The 14,537-nt window shown below is 38.7% G+C and overlaps 1 protein-coding gene across 1 annotated transcript in view; it reads left to right on the top strand.

The window, feature by feature from the left end:
* The window catches only part of cask.S (calcium/calmodulin-dependent serine protein kinase (MAGUK family) S homeolog), a gene marked incomplete at its 5' end in the record, with an annotated part of 155,589 nt that overhangs the window by 108,854 nt on the left and 32,198 nt on the right, over positions 1-14,537 (top strand). Inside the window, 6 exon segments of the mRNA NM_001093638.1 lie at positions 5,095-5,173; positions 6,578-6,663; positions 8,381-8,449; positions 10,303-10,371; positions 11,689-11,724; positions 12,705-12,901. Coding sequence (NP_001087107.1) covers positions 5,095-5,173; positions 6,578-6,663; positions 8,381-8,449; positions 10,303-10,371; positions 11,689-11,724; positions 12,705-12,901 — 536 coding nt within the window.

Genomic DNA, 14,537 nt, shown 5'->3' on the forward strand with positions numbered 1-14,537 from the left:
GGCTTTTCTTGACTCCGGTGCAGCTGGGAATTTCATCGATAAGGTCTTCGCAGAAAGCCATTCCATTCCTCTGCGATCTCTGGCTGTTCCTCTTCGAGCATTGGCGATTGACGATCGTCCTCTATCCTCCGCTACAATTTCCCACTCCACCGATGAACTTTCCGTTATTGTGGGGTCCATGCACCTGGAAAGATTGTCCTTCCTCCTTATCGATTGTCCTTCTACTCCCATTGTACTTGGTCTGCCCTGGTTGAATATTCACAACCCTGTCATCGATTGGGCTTCCTCTCAGATCTCCCGCTGGAGTTCTTTTTGCCAACAGAACTGTTTACCTACCAAGTCTATTATTAAAGTTTCATCCGTTTCTTCTAATTCTTCTTTGCCTCCTGTTTATCAAGCCTTCATCGATGTCTTCTGTAAAAAGTCTGCCGAAATCCTGCCTCCTCATCGTCCTTATGATTGCCCCATCGAACTTCTTCCGGGAACCATGCCTCCCAGGGGTCGCATCTATCCACTGTCTCCTTCTGAAACCGGTGCCATGAAGGAGTACATTCAAGAAAATCTGCAAAGAGGCTTTATTCGTCCTTCTTCTTCCCCGGCTGGAGCCGGCTTCTTCTTTGTAGAAAATAAAGATGGAGGTTTGCGGCCCTGCATTGATTATAGAGGTCTGAATAAAATCACAATCAAAAACCGTTATCCCCTTCCTCTCATCTCTGAACTGTTTGATCAACTAAAGGGGGCTTGTCTTTTCACCAAGTTGGATCTTCGTGGGGCTTATAATTTAATTCGTGTCAGAGAGGGAGATGAATGGAAGACCGCGTTTAACACCCGGGACGGGCATTACGAATATCTTGTCATGCCTTTCGGTCTCTGTAACGCCCCCGCGGTCTTCCAAGAATTTGTGAATGACATTTTCAGAGATTTACTGGGCCAGTATGTAGTAGTGTACCTGGACGATATTCTTATTTTTTCCAAAAATCTTGCTCAACATCGTCTTCAAGTTCAAGAAGTACTTTCTCGTCTTCGAAAGAACAATCTGTTTGCCAAGTTGGAGAAGTGTTCCTTTGAGGTTTCTTCCATTTCCTTCCTAGGATACATCATTTCCCAACGAGGCTTCAGGATGGATCCAGCCAAAGTTTCAGCGATTCAAGATTGGCCTCTCCCCACCAGTGTCAAGGCTGTTCAAAGATTCATCGGCTTTGCTAATTATTACAGACAGTTTATTAAAGGTTTTTCTTCTAAAATTGCTCCAATTCTTGCTCTTATTCAAAAAGGGGGTAAACCACAACATTGGCCTCCTCTAGCCTTGGAAGCCTTCAAGTCCCTTAAAGAATCCTTTTCATCTGCCCCAATCCTCAGGCACCCTGAACCTCTCCAACCTTTCTTCATTGAAGTAGATGCCTCGGATATCGGAGCAGGAGCAATTTTATCCCAAAGATCCTCTGCCGATGGTAAACTGCATCCATGTGCATTCTTTTCCAAAAAATTTTCCTCTTCCGAAAGGAATTATGATGTTGGAAACCGTGAGTTACTGGCCGTCAAACTTGCTCTGGACGAGTGGAGACACCTTCTTGAAGGATCATCGATCCCTGTGACCATCTTCACTGACCACAAAAATCTTGAATATATTCAGACTCTTAAGCGCCTCAATCCTCGACAAGCCAGGTGGGCATTGTTCTTCTCACGTTTTAACTTCATCTTAACTTTTCGTCCTGGTTCAAGAAACAAGAAAGCGGATGCCCTTTCCAGAAGTTTTGTTCCTGAAGATCCCATCTCCGAAGACCCTGAATCCATTGTGCCTCCTACAAAAATCATCGCTGCTCTTTTTCCATCCTTGGCCTCCCAGTTATTGTCTGTTCAATCTTCTGCTCCTGAAGGAACCCCTCCTGGTGTTGCCTTTGTTCCTCCTGAACTCCGTCATTCCATGTTGGTCCAGTCCCACAGCTCCAAGCAGGCCGGGCATCCTGGAGTCAAGAAAACCACAGAACTTCTGACTCGTCTTGTATGGTGGCCGTCCCTAAGAAAGGATGTTAAAGACTTTGTTTCCTCTTGCTCTGTGTGTGCTGTATCCAAATCTGGGCGTTCCCCTCCCAAAGGGTTACTCTTACCACTACCCATTCCCTCCCGCCCATGGACTCATTTATCTATGGACTTCATCGTGGACCTCCCTATCTCCTCTGGCTACACTGTTATTTGGGTGGTGATTGACAGATTCACTAAAGTTGCACACTTTACTCCTCTTCGAAAACTTCATTAAACACATTTTTCGCCTCCATGGTTTCCCTGCCGAAATTATCTTTGATCGTGGTTCCCAATTTGCTCAAAGTTCTGGAGATCCCTGTGTAAAGCCCTTGGTGTCTCTCTTCAATTTTCATCTTCATACCATCCCCAGTCTAATGGAGCAGCAGAAAGGGTTAACCAGGCCCTTGAACAATTTCTTCGATGCCATGTATCACTGTGCCAAGATGACTGGGCGGACCTGCTTCCATGGGCAGAATTTGCACATAACAATGCATTACACATTTCTTCCGAAAAGTCCCCTTTTTTCTGTATGTACGGTCTTAACCCTTTGGCTTTTCCCCAGGATTTATTACTTACCAATGTCCCTGCCGCCAACGACCAAGCTGCCCACATGTCGGCCATTTGGCACGCCACGGTCATCAATCTGGAAAAAAGTTCCCTGGTCCAGAAAAGGTTCGCGGATCAAAGAACAATCCCTTCCCCTTTGTACGCACCTGGCGATAAGGTTTGGCTATCCACCCGAAACATCCATCTTAAAGTCCCCTCTCCGAAGCTTGGTCCCAAATTTATCGGTCCCTTCTCCATCTCTGAGATCATCAACCCGGTGGCTGTTCGTCTACAACTTCCCTCAGAGATGCGGATTCCTAATGCATTCCATGTCTCCTTGCTCAAACCTGCAGGTACTTCTTCTTCTTCTTCCTCAGCTCCTGTCTTGGTGGATGGACATCAGGAATTCGAGGTTAAAAGAATCCTGGATTCCCGAATTTCGAGGGGCACCCTACAATACCTCATTGAGTGGAAGGGGTTCGGCCCGGAGGAGTGCTCCTGGGTAAGAAATTCAGACGTCCACGCCCCTCTCCTGGTCCAAAAATTCCACCGGCAATTTCCTTCCAACCCAGGTGGTCCGGAGGCCCCCCCTAGGGGGGGGGTACTGTAATGGAATCTGGCACAGATAACCAAGATGGTGGCTCCCTGGGTCTTCACGGACGCAGACGGATGATGTCAGCTTCTTCCCACACCCTGGTTGGTCGCCGGCGACGGAATGGACGTCGGCGTCAAAAATAGGCGCCGGCGTCCGTCGCACACGTCAGTGCGTCAGTCGCCGACGTCAGCGCGTCCGCGCGTACGTCATGACGCCGATGCGTCCGAAATTGGCGCCAAACTTGGGCCTTTATAAGGGAACTCCGGACTGTAACCTGTGCCCAATTATAGGTTTAGTTTTCTACTCCTGGGTGTGATTCATTGCGAACTTCTTGTCTATTGTGTACCGACCCTTGCCTGGAATTCTCGACTTCGAACCTCTTCTGCCTGGACTGATCTTGTTGCCTGTTTTTGACCATTCTTCTGTCTCATCCTCTACTGTACTGCGAACTTGGACATTGTTATTTTCCTCCCTTGGTCCTCACTACTCCTGAGGCCTTTGGCCTTACAGAAACCTCTTGTTCTCTATGGCTCACTTGATTCAGTTATGGAGTTAGCTGTCCCTTAGAACCTTTTGTAACACTATGCCACTGCTAGGTGCTAGATCGGAGGACTAATAGGGAGCTTATTTGATAGTCATGTTCGAAAAGGCTGAAGTCAAATTAGAAGAGTCATGTCTAGACAAGGAACAAAAAAAAAAAATTGTGGGCTATCTAAGTAGTTATCTACCCTATAGGTTCTGCTCACTTCTGTAACCAACATCCTGTCCACTCAACCCAACTCTACACTGGGTGCAATTATATATAAATTTGGTAGAGCTCAGCAGGTGTTGGATATTACCTCTGTAGATCCCTCTGCTTTAACTGACCTGGTCCACTCAGTTGGCCAGTGAGTGGTGTCTTAATTATAACAAATCTTTTTGAAAACAACATTATGCTCCCTTCTCCTGAGCTCACAAATGACAAGCTCTCCCCTCATCGCTTAATCACATAAAACATGGCTAATTTACATAAAACTCTGTCACAGTCTTATGCACAGGCATACATCCACCCCTGCTCATTGATTACTCTTTTTAAGAAGGAATCTATTAAGTGTTAAATCTATCTTCTATATAAGTGTATATGTGACACAAATTATCTCACTGATGATCACTGGAAGGAGGCTCTCATCACACCTAATGTGGTCTCCATCAACCCCAGACATAACATTCTTCAATTTTACTTGTTGCATAGAGGATACTATACAAAACAGAAACTGTATAGAATAAACCTAGCACCTTCCTTCATGTTATTATGTCCCACCTTACAGACCTACTGGATTTCTGCTCTATATTTTATATTAGAAGTCTTGTGAGTAACTATAACTGCAAATTAAAAGCTCTTCCTACTGGGTATCCAGATGGGGCTTGCCCTAACTCCCCAGAAAACTTTTCTTTTAAGTACTGAGGCTCCTTACAATAAATTGGAAGTTAAAAGAATACCCCCTTATTTCTCACTAGGTTAATGCAATGTACTCAAATGTAAGGAGCAACTTAAAAGATTTCGGGACCCTGACTGAAAACAATAAACCCACCAGAAAAGTTTTCCCCACAAGAGTAGTAGTGGGACCTCCATTGATGCTTGCTGCTCGTCATGTCATTAGACACAGGGACTGATCTTTCCTAGTAACAAGCACCTGCTGCACAGAATAGAATTATCTATTATGCTCCTCATAAGGCAAGACTGCATGGCACCATAAGGAGCACATTGAAAAGTCTCATAAAATTCTGTAGTCTTGGGCCTGCATAAAAAGTATTTATTAATGTAAAGTCTTCTCTGCTACTCACTTTGAATGCCTTCTAGGGATACAATAACTAAAATACACTGTGTTCAAACATGTAAATCTTACCTTGACTGCCAGCATCTAAACAGTATATATATTTTCTTTCTGCAGGGCATAACGCTAAAGATGAATGAGCTAAATCATTGTATTGTTGCAAGAATTATGCATGGCGGAATGATTCACAGGCAAGGTAAGAATGTAATACTGCTTTTCACACTTATCCGTTTTTGTCATGGCCTTTTAGGGAAAACTGGTCTTTGATATTATACTATATTTGTATAGATTTCTGACCTTCATTAGCGGATATTTTTACACGATGAAGTAAGTAGGTGCCACACGTGCATAAACAAGGACATATTGATAAATTAATCGCAGACTAGCCTGTGCTTGTATGTTCTACTGTAAACATAAAGCAAAATAAAGTGAATACAATCATGTTTTATGATATTTTTTAATCTCATGCCTTTTTTTTCTTAAGATTTTTTTACGGTTTGGCTGTGTCTCCATTGCGGTCTGTTCAGGTCTCTACACTGGTGTTCTAAAAACAGTTATAGGGTAATCAACATAATTGGGATTATTGGTAGCACAACGCTGGCTCATAATCCTAAATTTTATTCAAGAATAGTCAATTTGGATGTAACATTCATCCCATGTGTGGTTAGTTTTGGGCCACATAGAGATTAAAGCACTTTTATTGCACACACATGATTCTTGCCTTTGTGTGCCTTTGCTCATTAACAATAGCTAACTCAATGTTGCCATATTTGTAGTGTCTTAATTCCTGGATTAAAAATGCAAAGGCAGTTTATTACTTAAGCAAATCCATGGGATCCAATATACACAGAAAGAATGAATCTTGCTACATTATGCAGTAGATCTGTTAACAGCTGCAGGGTGAAGGGTTAGGAAAACATGCTCAGCCTCTTGGATACTTTCAATAAGGTTTTCAAATCTAATAGCAAATCCTATGTCTGCTTCTGTACAAAGTCCTCAAAATGGGCAGAGGATTAACTGCTTACTTGTAGAATCAATGAGTGTAACTGTAGTCCATTTTGTAATGTAGCAACATGAAATTTACAAGTATTCAAAAAGGATGATTGCATAGATACAAGTAGCTCTACCAATTATTATTGTCTATTATCATAGGAATAATATTAACAGAAAACACATCCTTTATTAAATCATTTGGATTTTTAAGAAAACACACAAGCAACATTTTGTATTTATACCCCTAATACACAGAACACATTTTATTTTCTAAATCTTATATGATGGATTGTGTTAAGTTTGTTTTATTTGTATTATATTTCTTTGAAATTACCAACTTCTCATTTAGTTTATATTGAGTCCTATCATAACAGAAGCCAAGATGGTTTGTCTTTATTATAGGTTGACTATATCTTCTGTGGAATATTCATGGCCTATTTCAGAACTATTAATAAAAAATGGTAAAATTAACAAATCATTTCATGCTGTAACTAAAGTACCACATGCTGATATGCACGCAAAAAAAGTTAGCTTGATCCTTCTCAGGAATTAGTTCAGACTTCATAGGGCACAATGAACTGATTAATTTTATTCTTTATTGATGCAGGGACTCTTCATGTAGGCGATGAAATCCGAGAAATAAATGGAATCAGTGTAGCAAACCAGACTGTGGAACAACTTCAAAAGATGCTGGTTAGTTGGCTAAATTCCTGCAGCTTTGTTAATAAACCTTTTATTCGTCTGTGGGGTATGTGCATTTAAATTGGGAGCCAATTAATTTTTGTGCAAGGGCTCATGACAGATTTTAAAAGTAGTAAAAAACAGACAATTGCAGGATATAATTACTGACTTATATTCTGCTGTTCCTATATCTTTTACACCTTAGAGCAATGATTTTCTGATTACCGGTAAGCATTAAAGCCCACTTTTGTGGTTCAAGGTATACCAAGATGTAGTTTCAAGAATATCTATAGCAAAATATAAGTGTTTAACTCCGCTCTACTTACCTGAGAGTCAGTGGCCAGGAGTACTGAGAACAGTGAACCAAAATACTGCTCAAAATCTAAACCTAAATGACATTGACACTGTTATGTTACATCATTAGTTTGAGAACCTCTGCCCTAGAGAATAATTTACTCTCAAGTGAGTAGGCTTTCAGGGACCTCACTACAAACACCATCAGATTTACGTGTTCTGGCTTCTTTACTATCTATCCATTCTGCTTGTTTATTGGAACACATTACTGTCTTACATCCGGTCAGGTATCTGCTGAATACCTGCAAGTCAGTCAGAATAGCCTTGATCTCCCAACCGTGTGGGTAGTCCATTGGTACCATGCAGAGGATTTCTGGTAGGCGGCAGGCTTCAGAAGAAATTAAAATGTAAAATGATTAGTCACTTCCAGTGTAGAGAAAACTTACTTTGGATGAGGCAGGGCATTGTTGGCACCATAAAATTGATTGTACAGATGTGCTTGGGTGGGGGAAACTTGGAGTAGTGGAGCAGGTAATCTGGTTAGGTTTAGTGCAGGTCTGCCAAAACAGATCTGCACAGGTCTCTAATACACATCATAGCAAGATCAAAGAACCCCCAAAAAAAAGGGTTTTGAAACCCATTTTCAAAATAATGTTGCACCCCCTGCTAAAAATACAGTTCAATACAATAAAAACAATATTTTAATAAAATAGCATTAAAACACTTCCAAATATTACCAAAATTATTGTCACAAGTGACTTTACTGGACTGGTTCTGTTTATTTATGATAGTTACATAGTTAGTTACATAGTTAAAACAGGTTGAAAAAAGACCAAGTCCATCAAGTTTATCCCCTCCAAATGAAAACCCAGCATCCATACATACACACCTCCATACTTTCAAATAAATTATATATACCCATATACTAACTATAGAGTTTAGTATCACAATAGCCTTTGATATTCTGTCTGTGCAAGAAATCATCGAAGCCACTGTTAAAATCATTAACAGAATCAGCCATCACAACATCACCCGGCAGTGCATTGCATAACCTCACTGTCCTCACTGTGAAGAAACACCTACGTTGCTTCAAATGAAAGTTCTTTTCTTCTATTCTGAAGGGATGGCCTCTGGTGCAAGAGCTTTTTTTCCAGAGAAAACAACCCCAAACTTTACTTTTACTAGTAATACTAGTTACCAATAAGGATGAGGCCTTTAACAGCAGATTTACCATTTTCATTTTAATTGATGTATTTACATAGACATTAAGACAAAATAATTGGTGCTTTCCAAATGTTTGTGACCTATGTGTAAGCTTGATAAAGATTTTAAAACAGCCTTTTCTGTTATAGTTACAGCAACTTTATCTATCTAAGCTGCATACATTTTGAAACTATTAGAATGAAATATGTTTTCACTTATGCTTTGCCTTTAGAGAGAAATGCGGGGTAGTATCACTTTCAAGATTGTGCCAAGTTACCGCACTCAATCTTCATCCTGTGAGGTAATATGATGATGTAAAGAATCTTCTTCCTTTCATTGGTGCTAACCACCTGCTGATGGCTGACTGTTCTTTGCTTTCTGGGAAGTTGTTTCTGCCTGTGCTAGTAGATCATGCACACCAATTTTACAACAAAGATAACGGAACAGTGTGTTGGTCCCCCCTAACTATACTTTTTTCAGAGTTTTTTTTTCCCCATAATAAGATAGACTTGCATATCCTGGAAACTGAGTCTTTGAGTACTAGAAACCCCTTCATTTGTGTTTTTATAAATTTGGAAACCACATGATATCAATTATATATCAATGATGATGCTGTGATGAGCATATTATATTTAAATAAAAATGTCCATAGGAAGGCAAAATAGATGTAATTTTAAAATATTGAAAAATGTTCTATTAATCATCTTCTTGGTGATTCAGGTCTGGCAATAGGCATCTCCGCAATCCCTAAGTCTCTCATGGCATTTAATATTATGAGAGAGTCACTGGTCTGGCTGCAGTCTGTTGGCTTCTTATGTATTTGAAGTTTACCAGATCCAGTTAATGTAGTATGAGACTTGCAAAACTAAAGCCGAGTACAGTAAAATCTCTAATATCTTATATGACATCACATCATTGACATCAGTGGCTTTTATGTATGCAAAGTGATTCCTCCTATAAACTAATTATTCATGTTTCTGCCTTTCCATTCAGTTTTTATTGGTAGTCTCATTCTGACACTGGTATTTTATTCTGTGGTCCCTGGAAAACATGTAGCTGTGTTAAGTAAGTGTATGTGTCATTTAAGCAACAGCTTTAATGGCACCTGCCTTTGCAGGCATCCTAGAGCAGCTGTGTTCACAGATGTGCTAGTGCATTATTGTGCAATATTGAGTGGTTTGCCTTAAGTTTAACACACCATAATATGGAAAGGTTTTTTTTTTTAATAAAACAAGCTTGTGTAGAAACACTATTATTTTCCAGTGTTTATTTTTTGAAAATGACTTGTATTAAAGGAGAACTTAAGAAAGTAGGACAGAAATATTGTACATTATGTTTTTGGCTTCTGTATAGCCCAACGCAACTGCAGCCCTTTAGCAGTAAAGATTTGTGCACATGTTAATGAGTTTAGGGGCTGACTCAAAATAAGTACACCTAGAATATAAATGTCACAATATAAGGCTGATTAGATAATTACTACATAGCAGCACATAGCTACAGCTGAAGTACCTAGCAACTTTTTAATTCTTCAGTCCTGTAAGGGAGAATTGCAAGCACAACACTTCTTTACTTGCAGCTACTTCTCTTTTGAATGGGAGATTCAGTGGGGTTCATTTATAAACTGTGAGCCAATCGGTGACTTTTTGGGGTTTTTTTCCAGCAAGCTGCAGGTTGAACACTGAAAGCAACCATTTAATTGGTTAGCATGGGTTATTGCTAAGGTGCACATTAACCCAGTGCTTCTAAAAGAGCCCCAGTCTGTAGCAGATTCTGCCATATATTCTGGCATATACCAAGATTCATTTAGTTTTTGTTCGTTTTCTGTTCAGTGTAGCATATGCCATTGCTTCTGACCACCAGCATATATATTTAAACTACAGGCAATGGAGGTTATTGGCAGTAAGTAGTCATGACGTTATTTCAGAGGAATGTATTAAATTACTTAACAGTGTTGCCTATTCCTGATGATTTTATATACATGTTGCAGTTTGTTTTTTTAACCGAATGAGTGGCAAATGCTCCTCCAGATGGTCATTCACTGAACAACAGTTCCATGATTCTTCTCCAGAAAGTCACACTTATTATTGATCTAGTCATTATCTTCCATTTTTATGCCATACTGATGTTTTAACAAACCCTTGTGTCTTATTTCAGAGAGATTCCCCCTCTACATCCAGACAGTCCCCAGCTAATGGTCATAGCAGCATTAACAATTCTATTTCGGTAAGACCAGCACAACCACAATAGTTATAATAGTTATAGTACACAAATATTTATTTTTAACATTTTCCCTCTCAAGAATTTTTTTAAGATATGCATTTTGTTCAACAATTTTTTTTTTTTTTTTTTTTTAAATGTTTAAGCAACTAGCATACAGATATGTATACCGAACTTTGAAATTGCTGGGGCTTCAACTCTCTTCACAAGCTAGCATTTGATATACCGATACTGTAGGTGGATCTCTGGCACTAATAAGGTTGTTGGATATATAAAAATGTATACTTATCCTGTAATCTGATACAGGAACTGATGTTTGAATCCAGAATTTAGTGTCCGCTATCTGAGTTAAGGAATTGGTGTGCCCTCTGCTGTTGTGTTTTTTGCACAAATTTTGCATAATTTGAGCCTGGCCTGTTTTTTTAACACTTCCATTCAGTGCTGATGGGTAATAGTTAATTTAATCCAAAAAATATATATGTATTTATCTTACATACACAGAACGGGTAGCTTTATATACTCTGCAGTTCTTTCTGGAAGATCTTTAACTCATATTGCTTGTTACACTCAATACTAAAAGGTATTTCTGCAGATGCAGCTCTTTTAGCTCAATTCCACCTTTTTTCTTTAAACCACATTATTCCCTCTTAACCTAAAATTTGCATGATTATATTTTAATGCAGAGTGTATGTATAGATTGAGAAATTACTTTGAATATAGTGCCACATTTTTATCAGGTTCAGCAGTCCCTGAACCTCTTGGGAGCCAAAGATATTTTGGGGCATTGAAAGATTTTAACACTGTGAATTAAATTCTTCTGCTTTAATAGCTGCATGAAAGCTTAATGTTGACAATGAATTTTACGTAATTCTATGCTTCGGGACAGTAATTCATATAGCAACACTCCACTTCATTGTAGATTAGAAGTTGCAGTTTTACATCTAATACTTCTATGAATTTAAATGAACGGTGTGCCACATTAGGAGTTACTTTGTCTTCATATCCATGGAACTTTAAAATCATAGAATCACAGTGATTGACATTGTTTTCCTGTGCCTTTGTGTTGAAGATGCAATTTTTGCTTCTTCTTTTTTTTTTTAATAATGCCCTTTGCTAGTTGCTTACAATTTCATGCTTTCTTGAGCTTCAGCTAAACATCTTGAGCTTGATTTTTTCCTTCTGTAATACTTTTTAAAAATGTATTTTACTGGGTTCATAAACTTTACTACACTTAAATAATAGGGGAATATGTTTTATAAAGAAATTAAACATTGGGTACCCTGTAAGATAAATGTTCTCTTTTGGGTTGACTTTGTTCTGCAGGACATTCCATCAACAACCCAGACAAAAGGACGGCAGGTGAATACGATTTCTTTATAACCTTGTAAATAATTACCATGTGTTTTTTCCCTGGCTCCATGTGTCTTACTTTTATAGTACAATATATCTACTGTATATCCTTAAAGAGCATTGATTTAGATAGTTTGCTCTTATATAGGATAGCAATAAGGATTCATATTTAAGGGTGTGTTGCATTTATTAGCAGAATAAAGGGTTTGAGAATCTTGGTTACATTTTAATGACGCTTTAGGAAGTAGGGTACAGACATGTTTATCCATTTCTTCTGACATTGGTACACCATAATTGGTCATAAGTAAATTCCACATTATCAGCCAAACTGCTCAAAATGTCTTGGGCTGCTTAATATTTACTTTGCTGTTTAACTTCAGTTGACTGTATAATCCAAGACTTACGCAGTTTTAACCCCTATAGGCAGATGCTGCACATGATATTTCCACAAGCCTTGTCTATATGCTCAAGGTGGCCATAGACACACCATTTCGTTTGGTGCAATTTTTGGTGTGTGTATGGCGAGAGACAAGACGACCAATATCTGCATAACACTTTTGATTGGGCTGGTTAGAAAATTTCGATCAGGCGCCTTTGAAGGCACCTGAACATTGGCCACTGTTAGTGCTGAATCATCAGATATAGGTAGAATTGTATTGTTTCTACCTGTATAACTGACAATTCAGCTCTAATACCATTATTGTTACATATATGCCCAACTTTGTGATGCTGTAGAATATTCAGTGAGTTTGTCCTGTGTATAGATTTTTAGTTGGCAGTTTAAACAGACTATAATCAGTTTCCTTCTCATATGCAAGCTGTAGCTGTCTTCTTTTATTAGCATGAAGAGTACTAATATTCACATCATTGTTCTTAATAACTGTTTATGGTAATTTCAAAAAGCAGAGCATCAGATATGAAAAAGTGCTTTCTGTGACCAGTTTGGCCTAGCTAATCTCCAATATTTCGTTATGTTTATTGCTTCTTAGATATATGTAAGAGCACAATTTGAATATGATCCAGCTAAAGATGACCTCATTCCTTGTAAAGAAGCTGGTGTCAGATTTAGAGTTGGAGACATTATCCAAATCATTAGTAAGGATGACCACAACTGGTGGCAGGGCAAACTGGAAAACTCTAAAAATGGCACTGCTGGTCTCATTCCCTCTCCTGAACTTCAAGAATGGTAAGTGGGTTTTGTTCTATGGGGTGGGGTGTTTGTTTTCCGTTAAACATTGAAATTTTACATCCCCTGGTATTAAGTTTTCTCTCATTTTACATTGTTTTGTTTGTGGTTCCACCTATATATAATGCATAATACATTTCCCTACATTACATTTTTCCAGATTTTCCACCATTTTTCTGGTCCCCTAAAACATAGTGGGGGGTTCTACTGTAGAGAGCAAAGAGCAGTTCTAACATCCTCTTATTTTTTGTGTGTAGCCATAAATGTTGGGTTAATATGTGGCCTAAATATAGCTAGCAAAGATCTGTTCTAAAATCCTCTCTTTCTGTCTACATAACTTTTTGGTTAAAACGGGCAGTTCATCTTTACAAAACTTATTTCCAAATAAGTGTTTTACAAATAAGGATTTTTTTTCAGGTGTTTCTATTTCTAGTGGAATTTAGGTTTCAATGGGGTGGGTCGCCGTTAACGTTTAATATGTTATAGAATGGCTAATTCTAAGCATCTTTTCAATTGGCCTTCATTTTTTCTTTTTTTATAGCTTTTAAATCATTTGCCTTCTTGTGACCCTTTCCAGCTTTCAAATGGGGATTGCTGTGCCTTTATTATCTTTTATATAATAAAGATTGTGGTGTTTGATACATTTGTAAGATGTTTCATGAGTAATAATTGATTTCATATGTTTATCTATTTAAGTATATGTGCACTAGCCTATAATTCATGCCTTTGAGTGGGGGTCCTGCCCTGTCTGTAGTTGTTTTGTCTATGTCAAAGCTTTCTGGCTCCTGCATTAGCAGAGCATGTAACAGTTGTTCCCTTGTTTGTAACAGTTGCATTTTACCATCCATCTCTGGAAGGAAGCACTTTGGGCCTGATAGGTTATTCATTTATAAATATTTTTACAGTTCAAGATACTTCAGATTTTATGAAGGATAGAAAACTAGGGGGGTTCATTTTGCATACTTTAATTTAAATGATTATTTTTGTTGACCTAATGGATGTATAGCTTGAGCCTCCTGGGAATCAGAGGAAACCAATCTAAGCGTTGAAAATAAACTGTTGTCTGCTGAAAGCACTAGGGTAATAGCTTTGCTTCAATTAGCATTTAGAGCGAATAGATTTAGAGAGATAGTAGCTTGTAGGCAAATGCATTTTAGCCTTATTTTTGAATGGGGTTAAAGTAATATTGGAACAACCAGAAACATCAGCTGTTTCTCGCTTAATAGACTGAAAATATTTTTACTTCTTTCTAATCCTATGGTTAAGAAAATGTGTGATCTATTTTGCTGGGGACTTTTTATACCCTCATTATAACTTGACAAAGAAGGAAACTAAGCTGAACTGAATTTTGCAGTACAACCCCATGGGCTTCATAGTCTGGTACAACCACCAATTGTCACAAGTCTGTTTTATATCAGAAGTATAGTGCTGTGCATCAAAAAAAGATTGCACACCTTTATGTTGTTTCCCATGCATTGCGAAGGAAGCAAATGTTTGGGTCTTTGCTTTACTTTGCTGCCTAGCTAGGGAGAAAAATTAAATGAATGGGTCTTTTGACTGCTGCTTTAGTAAATGCAGAGCTGTCGGAGGGCTTTTGTCCACACTTAGGAGGAATTTGCCAGCCTTCCTGCACAGA

Source organism: Xenopus laevis, chromosome 2S (assembly GCF_017654675.1).
Source record: "Xenopus laevis strain J_2021 chromosome 2S, Xenopus_laevis_v10.1, whole genome shotgun sequence".
NCBI lineage: Eukaryota > Metazoa > Chordata > Amphibia > Anura > Pipidae > Xenopus > Xenopus laevis.